This window comes from Mustelus asterias, chromosome 19 (assembly GCF_964213995.1).
Source record: "Mustelus asterias chromosome 19, sMusAst1.hap1.1, whole genome shotgun sequence".
In the NCBI taxonomy this organism is placed as follows: domain Eukaryota; kingdom Metazoa; phylum Chordata; class Chondrichthyes; order Carcharhiniformes; family Triakidae; genus Mustelus; species Mustelus asterias.
The window spans coordinates 24,760,849-24,778,121 of record NC_135819.1 but is presented as its reverse complement, the minus strand read 5'-3'; the positions used below and the strand labels follow the sequence as shown (position 1 = coordinate 24,778,121).

The 17,273-nt window shown below is 45.8% G+C and overlaps 1 protein-coding gene across 1 annotated transcript in view; it reads right to left on the bottom strand.

The window, feature by feature from the left end:
- The window catches only part of LOC144507659 (EVI5-like protein), a 371,712-nt gene that overhangs the window by 72,890 nt on the left and 281,549 nt on the right, over positions 1-17,273 (bottom strand). The window contains exon 14 of the mRNA XM_078234815.1: positions 8,821-8,916. Within this exon, the coding sequence (XP_078090941.1) occupies positions 8,821-8,916 (96 nt within the window). The remainder of the gene's footprint in view (positions 1-8,820; positions 8,917-17,273) is intronic.

Below are 17,273 nucleotides of genomic sequence, written 5' to 3'. Positions count from 1 at the left end.
GGCGTTGGACTGGGGTAGGCACAGTAAGAGGTTTCACAGCACCAGGTTAAAGTCCAACAGGTTATTTGGTAGCACAAACTTTCAGAGCGTTGCTCCTGACAGAAACGCTCTGAAAGCTTGGTGTTACTATGTTACTGCAGGGGAAAGGGAGACGGAGAAAACAGAGCACTAATTTCAGTGTAAAATCATCTTTACCCCATCTCGATATGAAGCTTATTACAAAGCTAAGTGCAGCAATGCAGTGAACCACACAGGGGAGGCGATGGCCTAGTGGTATTATCACTAGACAATTAATCCAGAAACTCAGCTAATGTTCTGGGGACCCGGGTTCGAATCCCGCCACGGCAGATGGTGGAATTTGAGTTCAATAAAAAATATCTGGAATTAAGAATCTACTGATGGCTGTGAAACCATTGTCGATTGTCTGAAAAACCCATCTGGTTCACTAATGTCCTATGGGGAAGGAAATCTGCCGTCCTTACCCGGTCTGGCCTACATGTGACTCCAGAGCCACAGCAATGTGGTTGACTCTCAACTGCCCTCTGAAATGGCCGAGCAAGTCACTCAGTTCAAGGTCAACTAGGGATGGGCAATAAATGCCCAGTTGGCGATGCCCCTGTCCTATGAATTAATAATAAAATTGAACAGTTGTCATGCTGGGTCAGTCTTGGGTGAAATAGAAAAATGCCTTACTCCACATCAGGTGTAACATCAGCCACAACGTTTTGGCAGCACCTCTTGTCTCAGAGTCAGCAAGTTATGGATTCACTCCTCATTCCTCAGTCCAAAGCAGAAACTCCGGTGCAATGCTTAGGGAGCACAGCAGTGCCGGAGGAACCGGCCCATGATGAGATGTCAAATTGAGACTGTGTCTGAGAGAAACCACCCCATCACACTCCATAGAGCGAACAGGACAGCTCTCTCCCCGGCTAACATTTATCAGGGAATAAAAGGCCGATGGTCAGTTATCCCATCATTTAATGTGGGAGCTTGCTGTGTGAATATTAGCTGCTGAATTGGCGATGGTGACTATATGTCAGAAAAGTACTTCACTGGCTGCAGAGTGCTGTGGAATGTTCCAGCACTGTGAAAGACGCCAGGGTTGGACTCATCCCAGCATCCAGCCACTGGGGAGTTCTATTACATGGAGAGCAGCGGCAGCCTATTTACATAATTGAATGCCCTGTTAGGCTCCAGGGGTGGCACAATGGTTAGCACTGCTGCCTCACAGCGCCATGGGCCTGGGTTCGATTCCCAGCTCGGGTCACTGTCTGTGTGGAGTTTGCACGTTCTCCCCGTGTCTGCGTGGGTTTCCCCCAGGTGCTCCGGTTTCCTCCCACAGTCTGAAAGACGTGCTGGTTAAGTGCATTGACCCAAACAGGCGCCGGAGTGTGGTGACTAGGGGAATTTGACAGTAACTTCATTGCAGTCCAAAGATATGCGGGTTAGGTTGATTGGCCATGCTAAAATTGCCCCTTAGTGTCCTGAGATGCGTAGGTTAGAGGGATTAGTGGGTAAAATGTGTAGGGATATGGGGGTAGGGCCTGGGTGGGATTGTGGTTGGTGCAGACTCGATGGGCCGAATGGCCTCTTTCTGTACTGTAGGGCTTCTATGATTTCTGTGTTAATGTAAGCCTTACTTGTGACTAAAACGTTTTTTACCTTGCTTTTCTGTTAACAGTGCCATTGGAATTTTTCCGACAGAGCAGAGACCTCCTGCTACATGGCGAGGCTGCCAGCTCAACTACCAGTAACAGCACATCTGGAACCCTCTCACCAACCGAACAGGAGGCCCCGGGCAGCGAAGGGGAGCACCCGGGCCTAAGAACCTGTCTGCAGGGTTTCTCCTCCCACCTTCCATCTGAACATTTCTTCAGCTACCTGTTGTACTCCCGAGGTTTTCCTGTGGGCCTCGGAAAGTGAGCGCCCTCCCCCAGGGCTGCTGCTGAGCCTTCTCAGCTGCTGGCCCTGTGACTGCGTGGGCAGCATGGCGAGCCCAACCTCTGACCTCATTGGACGGTCAGTCAGCCAGCTGTGGTTAAAACAGTCGAGTGGATTCCACTGCCGGCTAGTGTGGGCCCAGTATTCACTGTTACCTCAACCTCGGAGTCCAAAGCCCCCGAGAACATCCAGCCCCGTGTAACTAGGCAGACTTGGTGCAGGGATGTTTCCCAATGATGGGAGGTTTAGAAAAAGGGGTAACAGTCTCAAACTATGGGATGGATAATTCAGAAGTTGGTGAAGCTGTGGAATTAGAAACACACAAACTAGAAGGAGTAGGCCATTTGGCCCTTCTAGACTGCTCCACCATTCATTTATGATCATGGCTGATCACCCAACTCAATAACCTGATTTTATCTTCCCCCCTATATCCTTTGATCCCCTTCACTCCAGGAGCTATACCTCTTTTTTTGAAAGCATTCAATGTTTTGGCATTAACCGCTTTCTATGGCAGTGAATTCCACAGCCTGACCATTCTCTGGGTGAAGAAATTTCTCCTCATCTTACTTTATCCTGTATCCTCAGACTGTGACCTCTAGTTCTGGACACCCCCACCATCGTGAACATCCTTCCTGTATCCACCCTGTCTAGTCCTGTTAGAATTAGATTGGTCTCTATGAGCTCCCCCCTCTTTAGAACTCCAGCGAATACAATCCTAACCAACTCAACCTCTCCTCATATGTCAGTCTCGCCATCCCAGGAATCAGCCTGGTAAACCTTCTCTCCACTCCCTCTATAGCAAGAACATCCTTCCTCAGATAAGGAGACCAAAACTACACACAATATTCTAGGTATGGCTTCACCAAGACCCTGTATAATTGCAACAACACATCCCTGCCCCTGTACTCAAATCCTCCGACTGTAAAGGCCAACATACCATTTGCCTTCTTTACCGCCTGCTGCACCTGCCTGCTTACCTTCAGCGACTGGTGCACAAGGACACCCAGGTTTCGTTGCAAATCCCCGTCTCTCAATCTATAGCCATTCAGATAATAATCTGCCTTCCTGTTTTTGCTACCAAAGTGGATAACCTCACATTTATCCACATAGGGGAATTTCACACTAACTTCATTGCAGTGTTAATGTAAGCCTTACTTGTGACTAATAAGTGAACTTTAATTTTACTGCATCTGCCAATCATTTGCTCACTCACTCAGCCTGTCCAAATCGTACCGAAACATCTCTGCATCCTCCTCACAGCTCACCCTCCCACTCAGTTTTGTGTCATCTACAAAGTTGGAGATATTACACTTAGTTCCCTCATCTAAATCATTAACATATATTGTGAATAGCTGGAGTCCCAACACTGATCCCTGTGGCACCCCACTAGTCACTGCCTGCCATTTGGACCAGTTTCCCATCCATTTCAATACACTGCCCCCAATCTCACGTGCTTTAATTTTACACGCTAACCTCTTACGTGGGACTTGGTTGAAAGCCTTCTGAAAGTCCAAATAAACCACATCCACTGGCTCCCCCTCATCAACTCTACTGGTTACGAAGAATTGCATCAAGCATGACTTCCCTTTCATAAATCCATGCTGACTCTGCCCGACGCTACCACTATTTTCCAAGTGCTCTGCTATAAAATCTATAATGGACTCTTGAATTTTCTCCATTTCCGATGTCAGGCTGACTGGTCTATAATTCCTTGTTTTCTCAGAACCTCCCTTTTTAAATAGTGGGGCGACATTAGCAACTCTTCAATCTGTAGAAATTGTTCCAGAGTCGATCGAATCTTGGAAGATAATCACTAATGCATCCATTATTTCTAGGGCCACATGAGTATTGTGGGATGTAGATTATCAAGCCCTGGGGATTTATCAGCTTTCAATCCCATCAATTTCCCAAACACCATTCCTCTACTAACACTGATTTCTTTCTGTTCCTCCCTCTCATTAAACATGTGTTCCCCAACATTTCTGGCGTGTTATTTGTGTCCTCCTTTGTGAATACAGAAGCGAAGTATGCATTTAGTTGGTCAGCTATTTCTTTGTCCCCCATTATAAATTCCCCTGCTTCTGACTGTAAGGGATCTACATTGTCTACACCAATCTTTTGCTCTTCACATACCTGTGGAAACTTTTACAGTCAGCTTCCCTGCAAGCTTACTCCCGTATTCTATTTTGCCCTTCTTAATCAATCCCTTTGTCCTCTGCTGAATTCTAAACTGCTCCCTATCCTCAGGTCGGTTTGTTTTTTTCCTGGTCAATTAGTATTCCTCTTCCTTGGGTGTGTTACAATCTAATTTCTCTTGGAAGCCATGGTTTGGCCAACTTTCCCATTTCACTTTTGCACCAGATGGGAATAAATAGTCGCTGCAGTTCACCCATGCACTCTTTAAATGTTTGCCATTGCCTATCCACGGTCATCCTTTAAGTAACGTTTCTCAGTCCATCATAGCCAACTCACGCCTCATACAATCCTTTATTAAGATTCAAAACCCGAGTCTCAGAATTTTCTACCCACAGAAGGCTGTGAAGGCCGAATCATTGTATATATTTAGGAAATGGATTTCTAGACACTAAAAGCATCAAGGGGTGCGGCGAAAGTGCAGGAGTGTAGTGTTGAGATAGGGGAAACATACCGAATGGTGGGGCAGCCTTGAAGAGCCGAAAGATCTAATCCTACTTTCTATGCTTCCAGATGCAAATTCCGCCTCTTTCATTCTGCTGTTCAAAGTCAAGGTGAGATGGATTCAGTAACCTCGGAGTTCAGTGGGGTTGTTAGATGCTGGGAAAGGATTGGTTTCTTCCTCCATTCTACTGTTTTGGTCAGGAAGTCATTGCGTGCGCAAGTCAAAATGGTGTGTACAGTTCAGATTTGTAAGATAACTTTAGATTAAACTTTTATATTTACTAACACTCAGAATAGGTTCTCAAATCTTTTGTGATATATTGGAAATGACTACACAGCTTATTCATTTGTCCCTCTCTGAGCTAGTGGGCTCCATAATGGAGCAGTGGAATGAGTGAGGCTCGATTTCATAATCGTGCAGGGCATGCAATGTGTGGTTACAAGAACAAGCCTGCGTACTAAACACAGGAATGTAGCAAGTGACTCATCAGCTCTCACTCGAGTCAGACATCGCACAGATTCTCAGATTAAACAGCAACATAACACAAAGCCTTCCTGCTCCACCCATGAGCATTTCAAACTTGCTTTACAAAGTCTCTCTTCAAAGTCCAACCGATTCCCTCTGCAACTCTACAAATCTTTCACATTTCTCAATTTTTAAACTGCACTGCATCTCTTCAGCTAAAATGGTCAAAACTGCTTTGTTGAAATATTGTGTACCAATTAGGTTTCTCCTATTTCTCATAGACAGGCAACACCATTTGAAAATAGTGACATTGACCACATGTATGTTGATAACACCCGACACTGCAGCATCATCACGTCTCTTGACCCAGGCAGCATCTCCGACGCCCAGTTCTACTCTGGCTGAAATTACCTCCTATTTAATATTGGGAAGACTGAAGCCATTGTCTTCAGCGTCCATTACAAACTCCATTCGCTAACCACCAATTCCAACCCCCAGCCCTGGCATCTGTCTGAGGCTCAGTGTCACACGACATACAGTGGTAGGGGGAAATCAGATAAAAGATATTCAAAATTGTGAACACTTTTAAGAAGGGAAAAATCACTTTACGAGTCAATGAGCCAGTAACTAGTGCAATGATACCCTGCCTTTAAGGAATGCACTTATCATCATGTTTCTTGTAAGGGGTATGTTTGATATTCAGCTCTGTTTTACATGGTGCCAATTTGTCCGCAACGCTATGTTGAGAATGCAGGATAATGATTGATTTTCGCCAATGGTGTGTTTGTCCAAACAGAGTTAATGCATTTTTGTTTACTTAGGTTTCCCTTGGGGTTTCAGAGTAGGGTTTTTAATAGGACGATTGACAAAGTCATGTGATTAATGGGAGGAGCCAAGCTTGCAGGAAAGACTGTGTTTTAGTTTCACTTTTTAATCAAGAGAAGTTGCTGACTGGAACTGTTTAAAAGAGTTGGCTCTCTCTCTCTAAAAAGATTTCTCTCTCCCCCCCCAGAGGTGTTCAAAAAGCTCTAGGACTATTAACAAGATAGAATCCCTACAGTGCAGTGCAGGAGGCGACCATTTGGCCCATCGAGTCTGCACTATCTCTCTGACTGAGTATCTTACCCAGGACCTAGCCCTGTAACCCCGCATATTTACTCTGTTAATCCTCCTAACCTACACATCTTGGGGCACTGAGGGAGAATTTAGCATGGCCAATCCAAGTAACCTGCACATCTATTAGGGCTGTGGGAGGAAATTGGAGCACACAGAGGAAATCCACACAGATATGGGGAGAACATCCAAACTCCACAGTGACCCAAGCCGGGAACTGAACCCAGGGTGCTGTGAGGCAGCAGTGCTAACTGCTGTACCACCATTCTGCCTGATGTGCCTCCTGTACAAGCACAAAAGCCTGTGTTGTTTGCTATCTGATTTTGAAGAGGCGATTTAAGTCTATGAGGTGCCCTTATGCCACCCTGACTCCTTGTTCCACAGGCTTCATCAGATCCTTCACATCATTCAAACCCAGAGTGTAACTGTCCACCTGACATCAGTATGGCATTTGGCATAGTGGTTAGCACTGTTGCCTCACAGCGCCAGGGACCCAGGGTTCGATTCCCAGCTTGGGTGACTGTGTGGAGTTTGCACATTCTCCCCGAGTCTGCATGGGTTTCTTCCGGGTGCTCTGGTTTCCTCCCACAGTCCAAGGATGTGCAAGCCATGGTAAAGATCAATGCGCAGGGCTGTGGGGATAGAACAGGGGGAGTGGGTCTCGGTAAAGTGCTCTTTTGGAGGGTCAGTGCAGATCAATGGGCCAAATGGCCTCCTTCTGCACTGTAGGAATTCAATAGATCTTTTATGTCCACCTGAAAGAAGAGGGAATGAGATTTAGTGGGTACAGTCTTACAGAGGCGCTGTATAGGGCCAAATGGTTTTCTTTTGTGTTGTACTACTGTAGCTAATTATGATCAGAATCAAAGTAGGGCATTCAGCTCCTCCAGTTTGTTCTACCATTGAATGAGAGCATGGCTGACCTGTACCTCAACTCACCTTTGATCCAGTCCTCTCACCAAACATCAGAATCTTTTAATTTCTCTTGAAAACGTCAAACGGCACAGTGTCCATCGCACTTTACTGGAAGCGTTCCAGGTACTTCCCGATTTCACTTGTAAATGACCTCATTGCAATATTAAGATTGTACCCCCTTGTTCTAAATCCACCCCCACCCCTGCAGAAGAATCTTCCACTGATTGAATCCCTTTTGTGGGAGTCTCAAAGTGACACAACTTCCATTTTCTAAAGCTGAGGGAATATAAACCAAACTTATCGAACCTGCCGAGCTCAGCAGGACAGAGGGGGGACAACGTGCCACGATCATTAACGTGTCATTCGCCCCTTTGAGCAGGTCCCATTTCAGTCCGAGGCAGAGGCAGAATCCGAGTAGCTTCCAGCATGGAGTTTCGGGCGTGCACTTTGGAAGTGACGGCATGACATTAGAGGGAGTGATGTTAGCTGGAAGGACAGAGGGGTCGAGGGTGGGGTTTGAAGAGCGAGGCGATAATGGCAGCTTGGAACGGAAGGGGAACAGCAGCAGAGGAGAGAGCACCATTGATACAGTCAGCTTGATGGGAGCATTCCTCACTGCCCTTCTCTTTCACTCCCATCAGTTCAGATTTAACATCAAATTCACATAAACTGCACTGAAGGACAAGCATCTGGTGCATGGGCTGGAGATCTGGGAAGTACCTCCACTGCTTGCTACTCATTGGAATGGGATAGTACACTCTGGAGGTGGAAACGAGCAACAGCTCCTTGGTTAATATTTCATCTTGCAACCACTGGTTCAAGTGTTCAAAGATGTGAGAGTTAGGTGGATTGGCCATGCTAAATTGCCCCTTAGTGTCAGGGGGATTCGCAGGGTAAATATGTAGCGTCACAAGAATGGGGCCTGGGTTGGATTGTTGTCGGTGAGGGCTCGATGGGCCAAATGGCCTCCTTCTGCACTGTAGGGATTCTATGATTCTAAATGGGTGTGATTGAGTAACTTACCCTTCTAGCCAATTGGCATCGACACCGGTACAGTCACCAATTCACGTCAATAGTTTTCCGAATAGACAAATTCTAGGGCTTTGAGCAACTTTGCTCTGGTTAATCACTTGGATGGGGTAATCACATGGCCCAAGCTCCAATGTTCTGGTGCAGGAAGGAGCTACCTCTCACTGGGGAGCGGTCTTAGTGGTTCACGCTGACATTCTCAAACATGGACACCCAATGAACCAAAAATACATACACTGCAATAAACAATTGTGCGCAATGACACCAGCAAACAATCAAATGGGCGTGGACAGCTAAACCCAAAGCTCATATCAATCCAGAGGAATTTTAAAAGGTAGGTATTAAATTCTAGACAGAAGATGAGAAGATGAGATGAGAAAGAGAACATATACATGACCCTTTTTCAAACCATTGACGTTCTTTTAGTGCATAATTGTCCTTGTAACTCAGGGCGAATGGCAAAAGGCAAGAAGTGTCGGATGTACAGAAAGTGACCGGAGCACAGGAAAACAACTGAGACAGAACAACCACAACGGACAGATGCAAGTTCACGAGACTGTCCGACACAGCAAGAGCAGAGTGATGGTTGGTCAGAGTGATATAGCATGGCTATTACTGAAGTATATGCCAGGGAGAACGACCACAAGACAACAAGTAACAAGGATGCGGTTGGTGCAGATGAATTGAATGACACGGTGCAAGGATGTAATCATTTGTACCTGGATTTCCAGTTCAGCAATACGCTGGCGAAGTTCAGCGATGGCAGCAATGCTGTCTGCTTCCCGGAACCGTACAGCCATAACCTCCTCCTTGTTCTATTGTGAGCAGTGAAATATCACAGGTTACTCCAGTGAAGAAGACAGGATATTCCTAGAGTTAAACTACAAGACAGTAAAAGCCCAGGAGAAACATTGAAGATTTTTCCCTTGTGAGCTTCTCTCTTTTAAAAAATGCCTAAATTAGAAGAACGAATGAAGAAACTTCTCACGGTCCATCAATTCACTCTTGCCAAGGACACACACACAATCTCTCGTCTTCCCTGTTCGAGCTTTGCTGAAACATTCGACTCCACTACTCAAGCAGAATCGATTTCCCCCACATAGAATTTTGACGTGAAAAATTCTTTGGGTGAGAGCAAGAACGGGTGGTCCAACAATGACCTTTTCGATCTCCTTGGACGCCTCAGCGGCTATTTCTCCTCACGGGACACACTGTCCAATGGGTCAGATAATAATCCACATCCAGAAAGCTCAATTCTCAGAGCTGGACAAGGTCAACTGAGGTCAAGCCAGTAATGGGCAAATTTAGGATGAACATCTGAAAATTCTTCTGAGATCAATGGAAGGAAGAAACTCCAGGATGAGGAACCACAAGTGAAAAAACTCAGTACTGCTGAAGAACCAACGGGGTGCAGCAACAGTGGGGCGAAGGGGTGGGGGGAGGGGAGGGGAGCTTTACGGCCTTTCAACTTTATGATCTTCCTCGATGGTGACGACGGTACATCAGACAAATGGGCTTCCTCAACCACAATTATCGTCATTCCAACAACTACCTTCTGCAAATCTACACACAGGAATGGCAAACCCAGCCTCACTCATTCGTCTACGGGGTGAGATCTGTTCGGAAAAAGCAGCAGCCAAAATACAAAGTATTTAAATAATTATTCCCCCTCAACAGGAGAAGTGCCAGCAACAACAAAAAAAAGAGACAGCAGAAACACCCGTCACAGGTAAATATCGCCAAATAGTGTTTCTGGATTCTGTAACTGGGTAACGTCAACATCCTGTGGAACTACAACGTCTCCTGAGTCTGCTTTGCTAATCCACCCACTTTTAAAGACATCCCAGCACGACTCTAAAGTGAAGGAGCAACTTGTGTGTCTCTGATGGTGAAGTGCCACATAGAAAGGGTGTCCTTGCCATGAACAATTAGTGGGGCAGTCTGACAACAAACAGATGAAACATAACAAATTCAGTTTGTGTCTTTGAAGAGCTAACAAATACGCTAGAATGTGGAAACATACAGCACATGGATTTTTAAAAAATATTTGAAAGTACGAGATGGCAGATTCCAAGAGAAAATTAAAATAATGGAATTAGGAACAGGCTAGCAATCAGGATCAAAAACTGTTTAGGAGAGAAAAAATCAATGATTACCCAGAGCCTGAAGCAAACCTTCTTCTCATTCCCAGCCTGGATGCTTTGCTCACTCATCTTCAGGTAACTTGATCTGGCTCATAGAATCCCCACAGTGCAGAAGAGGCCATTCGGCCCATCGAGTCAGCACCAACCCTCGGAAAGAGCACCCAACCCTAGGCCCAATCCCCCATCCTAGCCCTGTGCATTGATCATGGCTAATCTATCTAACCTGCACATCTTTGGAGTGCGGGAGGAAAACGGAGCAGCCGGAGGAAACGCACACAGACACGGGGAGAACGTGCAAACTCAGACTGTTCAAACCTTGGGTGAACAGTCACCCAAGGCCAGAACTGAACCGGGTCCCTGGCGCTGTGATGTTGATAGTGGGGGATTCAGCGATGGTAATGCCATTGAATGTGAAGGTGCAATGGTTAGATCCTCTCTTGCTGGAAATCGCCATTTCCTTGCACTTGCGTGGTGCAAATGTTATTTGCCACTTGTCAGCCCAAGCCTGCATGTTGTGCAGATCTTTCTGCATTTGGATATGGACTGCTTCAGTATCTGAGGAGTTGCGAATGGTGCTGAACATTGTGCAATCATCAGCGAAAATCCCCACTTCTGACCTTGTGATGGAAGGAAGGTCATTGATGAGGCAGCTGAAGATTGTTGGGCCTAGGACACTACCCCGTGAACTCCTGCAGTGATGTCCTGGAGCGGAGATGACTGACTTCCAATAATCAAACCATCTTCCTTTGTGCCAGGTATCACTCCAGCCAGTCGAGATATTCCCCCCGCCTCGATTCCCGTTGGCTCGAGTTTTGCTAGGGCTCCTTGATGCCACACTCGGTCAAATGCTGCCTTGATGTTAAGGATTGTCACTCTCACCACAACAGTAGAGTTCAGCTCTTTTTATCCATGTTTGAACCAAGGCTGTAATGAGATCAGGAGCTGAGTGACCCTGGCGAAACCCGAACTGGGCGTCACTGAGCAGGTGCTGCTTGGTAGCACTATTAATGACCCCTTCTGTCACTTTACTGATGATCGAGAGTAGACTGATGGGGCAGTAATTGGCTGGGTTGGATTTGTCCTGTTTCTTGTGTACAGGACATACCTGGGTAATTTTCCACATTGTTGGGTAGATGCCAGTGTTGTAGCTATGCTGAACAGCTTGGCGAGGGACTGGTATTTTCTGGACAAACTAGTCTTCAGTACTATTGCCAGAACCTTGTTAGGGCCCATAACCTTTGCAGTATCCAGTGCCTTCAGCCATTTTGTGACATCACGTAGAGTGAACTAAATTGGCTGAAGACTGACATCTGAGATGCTGGGAACCTCTGGAGGAGGCCGAGATGGATCATCCACTCGGCATTTCTGGCTGCAGATTGCTGCGAATACTTCAAGTCTTATCTTTTGCACTAATGCGCGGGGCTCCTCCATCATTGAGGATGGGGATGTTTTCTGGAGCCTCTTCCTGCATCGAGTTGTTTAATTGTCTACCACCATTCATGACTGGATGTGGCAGGACTGGATGTGGTTGGATCTAATCTGTTAATTGAGAGATCACTTAGTTCTGTCTATTGCATGTTGCAGACTGGGTGACTTTTCTACTCGCGTTAGACAGATTCTTAATTAACAGTGGGGTTGAAGGATGTTGGGGGTAGACAGGAAAGTTGGGTTGAGGCTGCCATCTAATCAGCCATAACCTAATCAAGCTGGCTGGAGGGGCCGATTGGCCTACACCTCCTAGTTCCAATGGTGAGCACTATTGACTTGGTAAATAGCTCTTATTTATCTATTTCCCCCACCGCATTGTCTCTGTAACCACCAGTGACACTGGCAGCAACATTTTTGCTGAAGACAGATGCAAAGTCAAAGAACAAAGAAAATTACAGCACAGGAACAGGCCCTTCGGCCCTCCAAGCCTGCACTGACCATGCTGCCCAACTGAACTAAAACCCCCTCTCCTTCCAGGGACCTCATCCCTCTATTCCCATCCTATTCATGTACTTGTCAAGACGCCCCTTAAAAGTCACTACCGTATCCGCTTCCACTACCTCCCCGGCAACGAGTTCCAGGCACCCACCACTCTCTGTGTAAAAGATCTGCCTCGTACATCTCCTTTAAACCTTGCCCCTCGCACCTTAAACCTATGCCCCCTAGTAATTGACTCTTCAACCCTGGGAAAAAGCTTCTGACTATCCACTCTGTCCATGCCTCTCATAATCTTGGAGACTTGTATCAGGTCTCCCTTCAACCTCCGTCGCTCCAGTGAGAACAAACCAAGTTTCTTCAAACTCTCCTCATAGCTAATGCCCTCCACACCAGGCAACATCCTGGTAAATCTTTTCTCTACCCACTCCAAAGCCTCCACATCCTTCTGATAGTATGACGACCAGAATTGAACAGTATATTCCAAGTGCGGCCCAACTAAGGTTCTATAAAGCTGCAACATGACTTGCCAATTTTTATCTCAATGCCCTGGCCGATGAAGGCAAGCATGCCATATGCCTTGACTACTTTCTTCACCTGTATTGCCACTTTCAGTGACCTGTGTACCTCTACACCCACATCCCTTTGCCTATCAATACTCTTAAGGGTTCTGCCATTTACTGTATATCTCCTATCTGTATTAGACCTTCCAAAATGCATTACTCACATTTGTCCGGATTAAACTCCATCTGCTATCTCTCCACCCAAGTCTCCAGCTGATCTATATCCTGCTGTATCCTCTGATGGTCCTCATCGCTATCCGCAAATCCACCAACCTTTGTGTTGTCCGCAAACTTAATCAATCCAGTTACATTTTCCTCCAAATCATTTATACATATTACAAACAGCAAAGGTCCCAGCACTGATCCCTGAGGAACACCACTTGTCACAGCCCTCCATTCAGAAACACACCCTTCCACTGCTACCCTCTGTCTTCTTTGACCGAGCCAGTTTTGTATCCACGTAGCCAGCTCACCTCTGATCCCATGCGACTTCACCTTCTGTACCAGTCTGCCATGAGGGACCTTGTCAAAGGCCTTATTGAAGCCCATATAGACAACATCCACTGCCCTACCCTCATTAATCAACTTCGTCACTTCCTCGAAAAACTCGATCAAGTTCGTGAGACATGACCTCCCCTTCACAAAAACATGTTGCCTCTCACTAATACGTCCACTTATTTCCAAGTGGGAATAAATCCTGTCTCAAAGAATCCTCTCCAATAATTTCCCTACCACTGACGCAAGGCTCATCGGCCTGTAATTAACTGGATTATTCTTGCTACCCTTCTTAAACAAAGGAACAGCAATGGCTATTCTCCAATCCTCTGGTACCTCCCCTGTAAGAAGTCTAACAACACCAGGTTAAAGTCCAACAGGTTTATTTGGTAGCAAAAGCCACTAGCTTTCGGAACAGGCTGTTCCTTCGTCAGGTGGGTGGGACCTGATGAAGGAACAGCCTGTTCCGAAAGCTAGTGGCTTTTGCTACCAAATAAACCTGTTGGACTTTAACCTGGTGCTGTTAGACTTCTTACTGTGTTTACCCCAGTCCAACGCCGGCATCTCCACATCATGACCTCCCCTGTAGCCAGTGAGGATACAAAGATTTCTCTCAAGGCCCCAGCAATTTCTTCCCTTGCCTCTCTCAGTATTCTGGGCTATATCCCATCAGGCCCTGGGGACTTATCTACCTTAGATAGGGTGGACAGTGAGAGCCTTTTTCCTCGGATGGTGATGGCTAGCACGAGGGGGCATAGCTTTAAATTGAGGGGTGATAGATATAGGACAGATGTCAGAGGTAGGTTCCTTACTCAGAGTAGTAAGGACGTGGAATGCCCTGCCCGCAGCAGTATTGGACTCGCCAACATTAAGGGCATTTAAATGGTCATTGGATAAACATATGGATGATATTGGAATAGTGTAGGTTAGATGGGCTTTAGATTGGTTTCACAGGTCGGCGCAACATCGAAGGCTGAAGGGCCTGTACTGCGCTGTGTTCTATGTTCTTAATATTTCTCAAGAACCCCAATACCTCCTCCTTTTTGATCTCAACATGACTCAAACTATCTACGCATCCTTTCCCAGACTCATCATCCACCAAGTCCTTCTCTTTGGTGAATACTGACGCAAAGTACTCATTTAATACCTCACCCATTTCCTCTGGCTCCACGCATAGATTCCCTCCCTTGTCCTTGAGTGGACCAACCCTCTCCCTGGTTACCCTCTTGCTCTTTATATATGTATAAAAAGCCTTGGGACTTTCCTTAATCCTTCTGGCCAATGCTTTTTCATGACCCCTTTTTGCCCTTCTTACTTCAGTTTCTTTCTATTTTCCTTGTATTCCACACTTGCTTCGTGTGTTCCCACCCTCCTAGCTTTGACAAATGCTTCTTTTTTCTCTTTGACTAGGCTCACAATATCTCTCGTTATCCAAGGTTCCCAGAACTTGCCACACTTATCCTTCATCCTTACAGGAATGTGCTGGTCCTGACGTCCTACCAACTTACACTTGTCCTCAGTTAATAAACAGCCATGCTCTCTCCCTCCACAGCCAAGACCCTTGTTTTGGTCCTTCATTAAATCTAACCTTCCTTTGATTGATCCTTTATTAGTTCTATACGAACAAAAGACTTCTGTGTCTTTGTGCCATAGTTCATTACTGAATTATGAACTTAATATTTAAGTCCATTTTTCTTCTCGTTCCATACCCTTAAAACTTAACTCTAACTCCTTTAAACTTTCTTTAAATCTCTGACATTGTCGACCTTTTATTAAGTTGATCTTTCTCTATACACTGTGACACTACATTCTGCACCCTCTTCTTTCCTTCTCCCCTATGTAATCTATGAATGGTATGCTTTGTCTGTATTGCGCACAAATAAAAATACTTTTCACTGTATCCCAATGCATATGATAATAATAAATCAAATCAAATCTTCCTTTCTCCATTTCAGTTTAATCTCTGCATTTTGTCATTCGGAGAGCTCTGGCTGTGCGAATTCTATGTTTCCCCATTGTGGGAAACGTGCCAAGCCAGTACTCAAACTAACCCCACCCATTGCTCAGTACGGTTTGACCTTCTGTGGTTGATTTTAGGATCTTTTTTAAACTGTGTCCAAGTATAAGTCTGCAAGCTATACATCATGCATGTAACATCCAAGCATACAGGGCTGACGTATGTCACATTTTCTTCTGCACAGTGACCACAACTAATTAATCAATGCCCTTGTGACGTTGGCAGTGGAAGGCTCCAGGCCAGCAACATCCGAGAGAGAGGGCTCTGCAGGAAAAGAGGGTGTATAAAAGGAAGGAGGGTATGCTGTCTGCATCAGAATAGATTGTCCCGCTCCTGGTTTGCCCTGCCACAGAACAGATCTGATATACAAGTTGCTTGGATCAAAATTCCTACCAATCTAGCCCAGGCCATGACAACTCAGGCCAATGGCTCTCCCTTCTCCGAACAGCTCTCCCCGGTCTTAGCTCTTTCCAATGGCAACAAGGAGACAACAGTTACCGGCATGCCTGGTATCAATCAAGATACACACTGCACATTTACTAACTTCCAGTCATTCACCTTTCCTCAACGTTTTCTCAAACTTAACTCAATCCTAGTCTAATGATAGGAAGTAGCCTATCCTAAGTCAACAGCAATGTGGAAAACCATTTGCTGGCACTCAGAATATCTGTGCGTCTGTAAAATAGATAGAAATGCAGATTAGGGGTTCAGCAGACATTTGGATAGTTCCGGAATGTGAGGTCACGGGGTCATCACTGTCCGGATAGTTCCGGAATGTGAGGTCACAGGGTCATCGCTGTTTGGATAGTTCCGGAATGTGAGGTCACAGGGTCATCGCTGTTTGGATAGTTCCGGAATGTGAGGTCACAGGGTCATCACTGTTTGGATAATTCCAGAATGTGAGTCACAGGGTCGTCACTGCCCGGATAAAACAAAGCAACATTGAGAAAACTGCATGGAACTAAATTACAGCAGTTATTGTTTGAAAACAGAGGAGAAGGATATCACAGAGAAAGTTCACTCCTGGCCTGATACCGTCCACTGCATCAATCCAGTCTGGGCAGGCAGCTCACACACCAAACATTCTTCCCATCACTCCCAAAACCCTCAGATAACACAACTACTCCAGGGCTGACTGGAAGTGAAGGCTTGGAGGAAAACTCTAATTCAGAGAGGGAGGGACCAGCAAGGAATACTGTCCATTGTCCTGAAGATGAGATTAGCAGATGCAACTTGGAGGATTTGTTGACTCCGATGATGTAAAGGTGTCCAAGCTTGTCTTTCCGGGTCACTTTCGAATCCACAGATTTAAGTCAAAAGAATCACCGCTGCAGGTGGTGTTTTGTTTTCACACTCTGTTACGATGGCCTGAATTGCAATGCCCGACAGGGCGATGAAAGCAGATTCAATAATAACTCTGAAAAGGGGAATCAAAATGCTTTAAGGGGAGAAATTCAGAGGGTATGAGATTAACTTGGAAAGCTCTTTCAATGACCAGCACAGCACAACGGGCTGAATGTCCTTTTTTTATTTGATTTGTTATTGTCACATGTATTTGTATACAGTGAAAAGTATTGTTTCTTGCGTGCTATACAAAGCATACCATTCATACAGAAGGTGTGCAGAATGAAGCCTTAACAGTCATAGATGGGGGGTAGAGAAAGATCATCTTCAAAAGTCTGATGGCAGCAGGAAGCTGTTTTTGAGTTGGTTGGTACGGGTCTTCAGACTTTTGTATTGTTTCTCCGGTAGAAGAAGGTGGAAAAGAGAATGTCCGGGGTGTGTGGGGTCCTTGATTATGCTGGCTGCTTTTCTGAGGCAATGGGAAGTGTAGACGGAGTCAATGGATGGGGGGCTGGGTTGCGTGATGGATTGGGCTTCATGCACGACCCTTTGTAGTTTATTGTGGTCTTGGGCAAAAAGAGGCCATACCAAGTTATGATACAACCAAAAAGAATGCTTTCTATGGTGCATCTGTAGAAGTTAGTGAGATTCGCAGCGGTCATGCCAAATTTCCTTAGCCTCCTGAG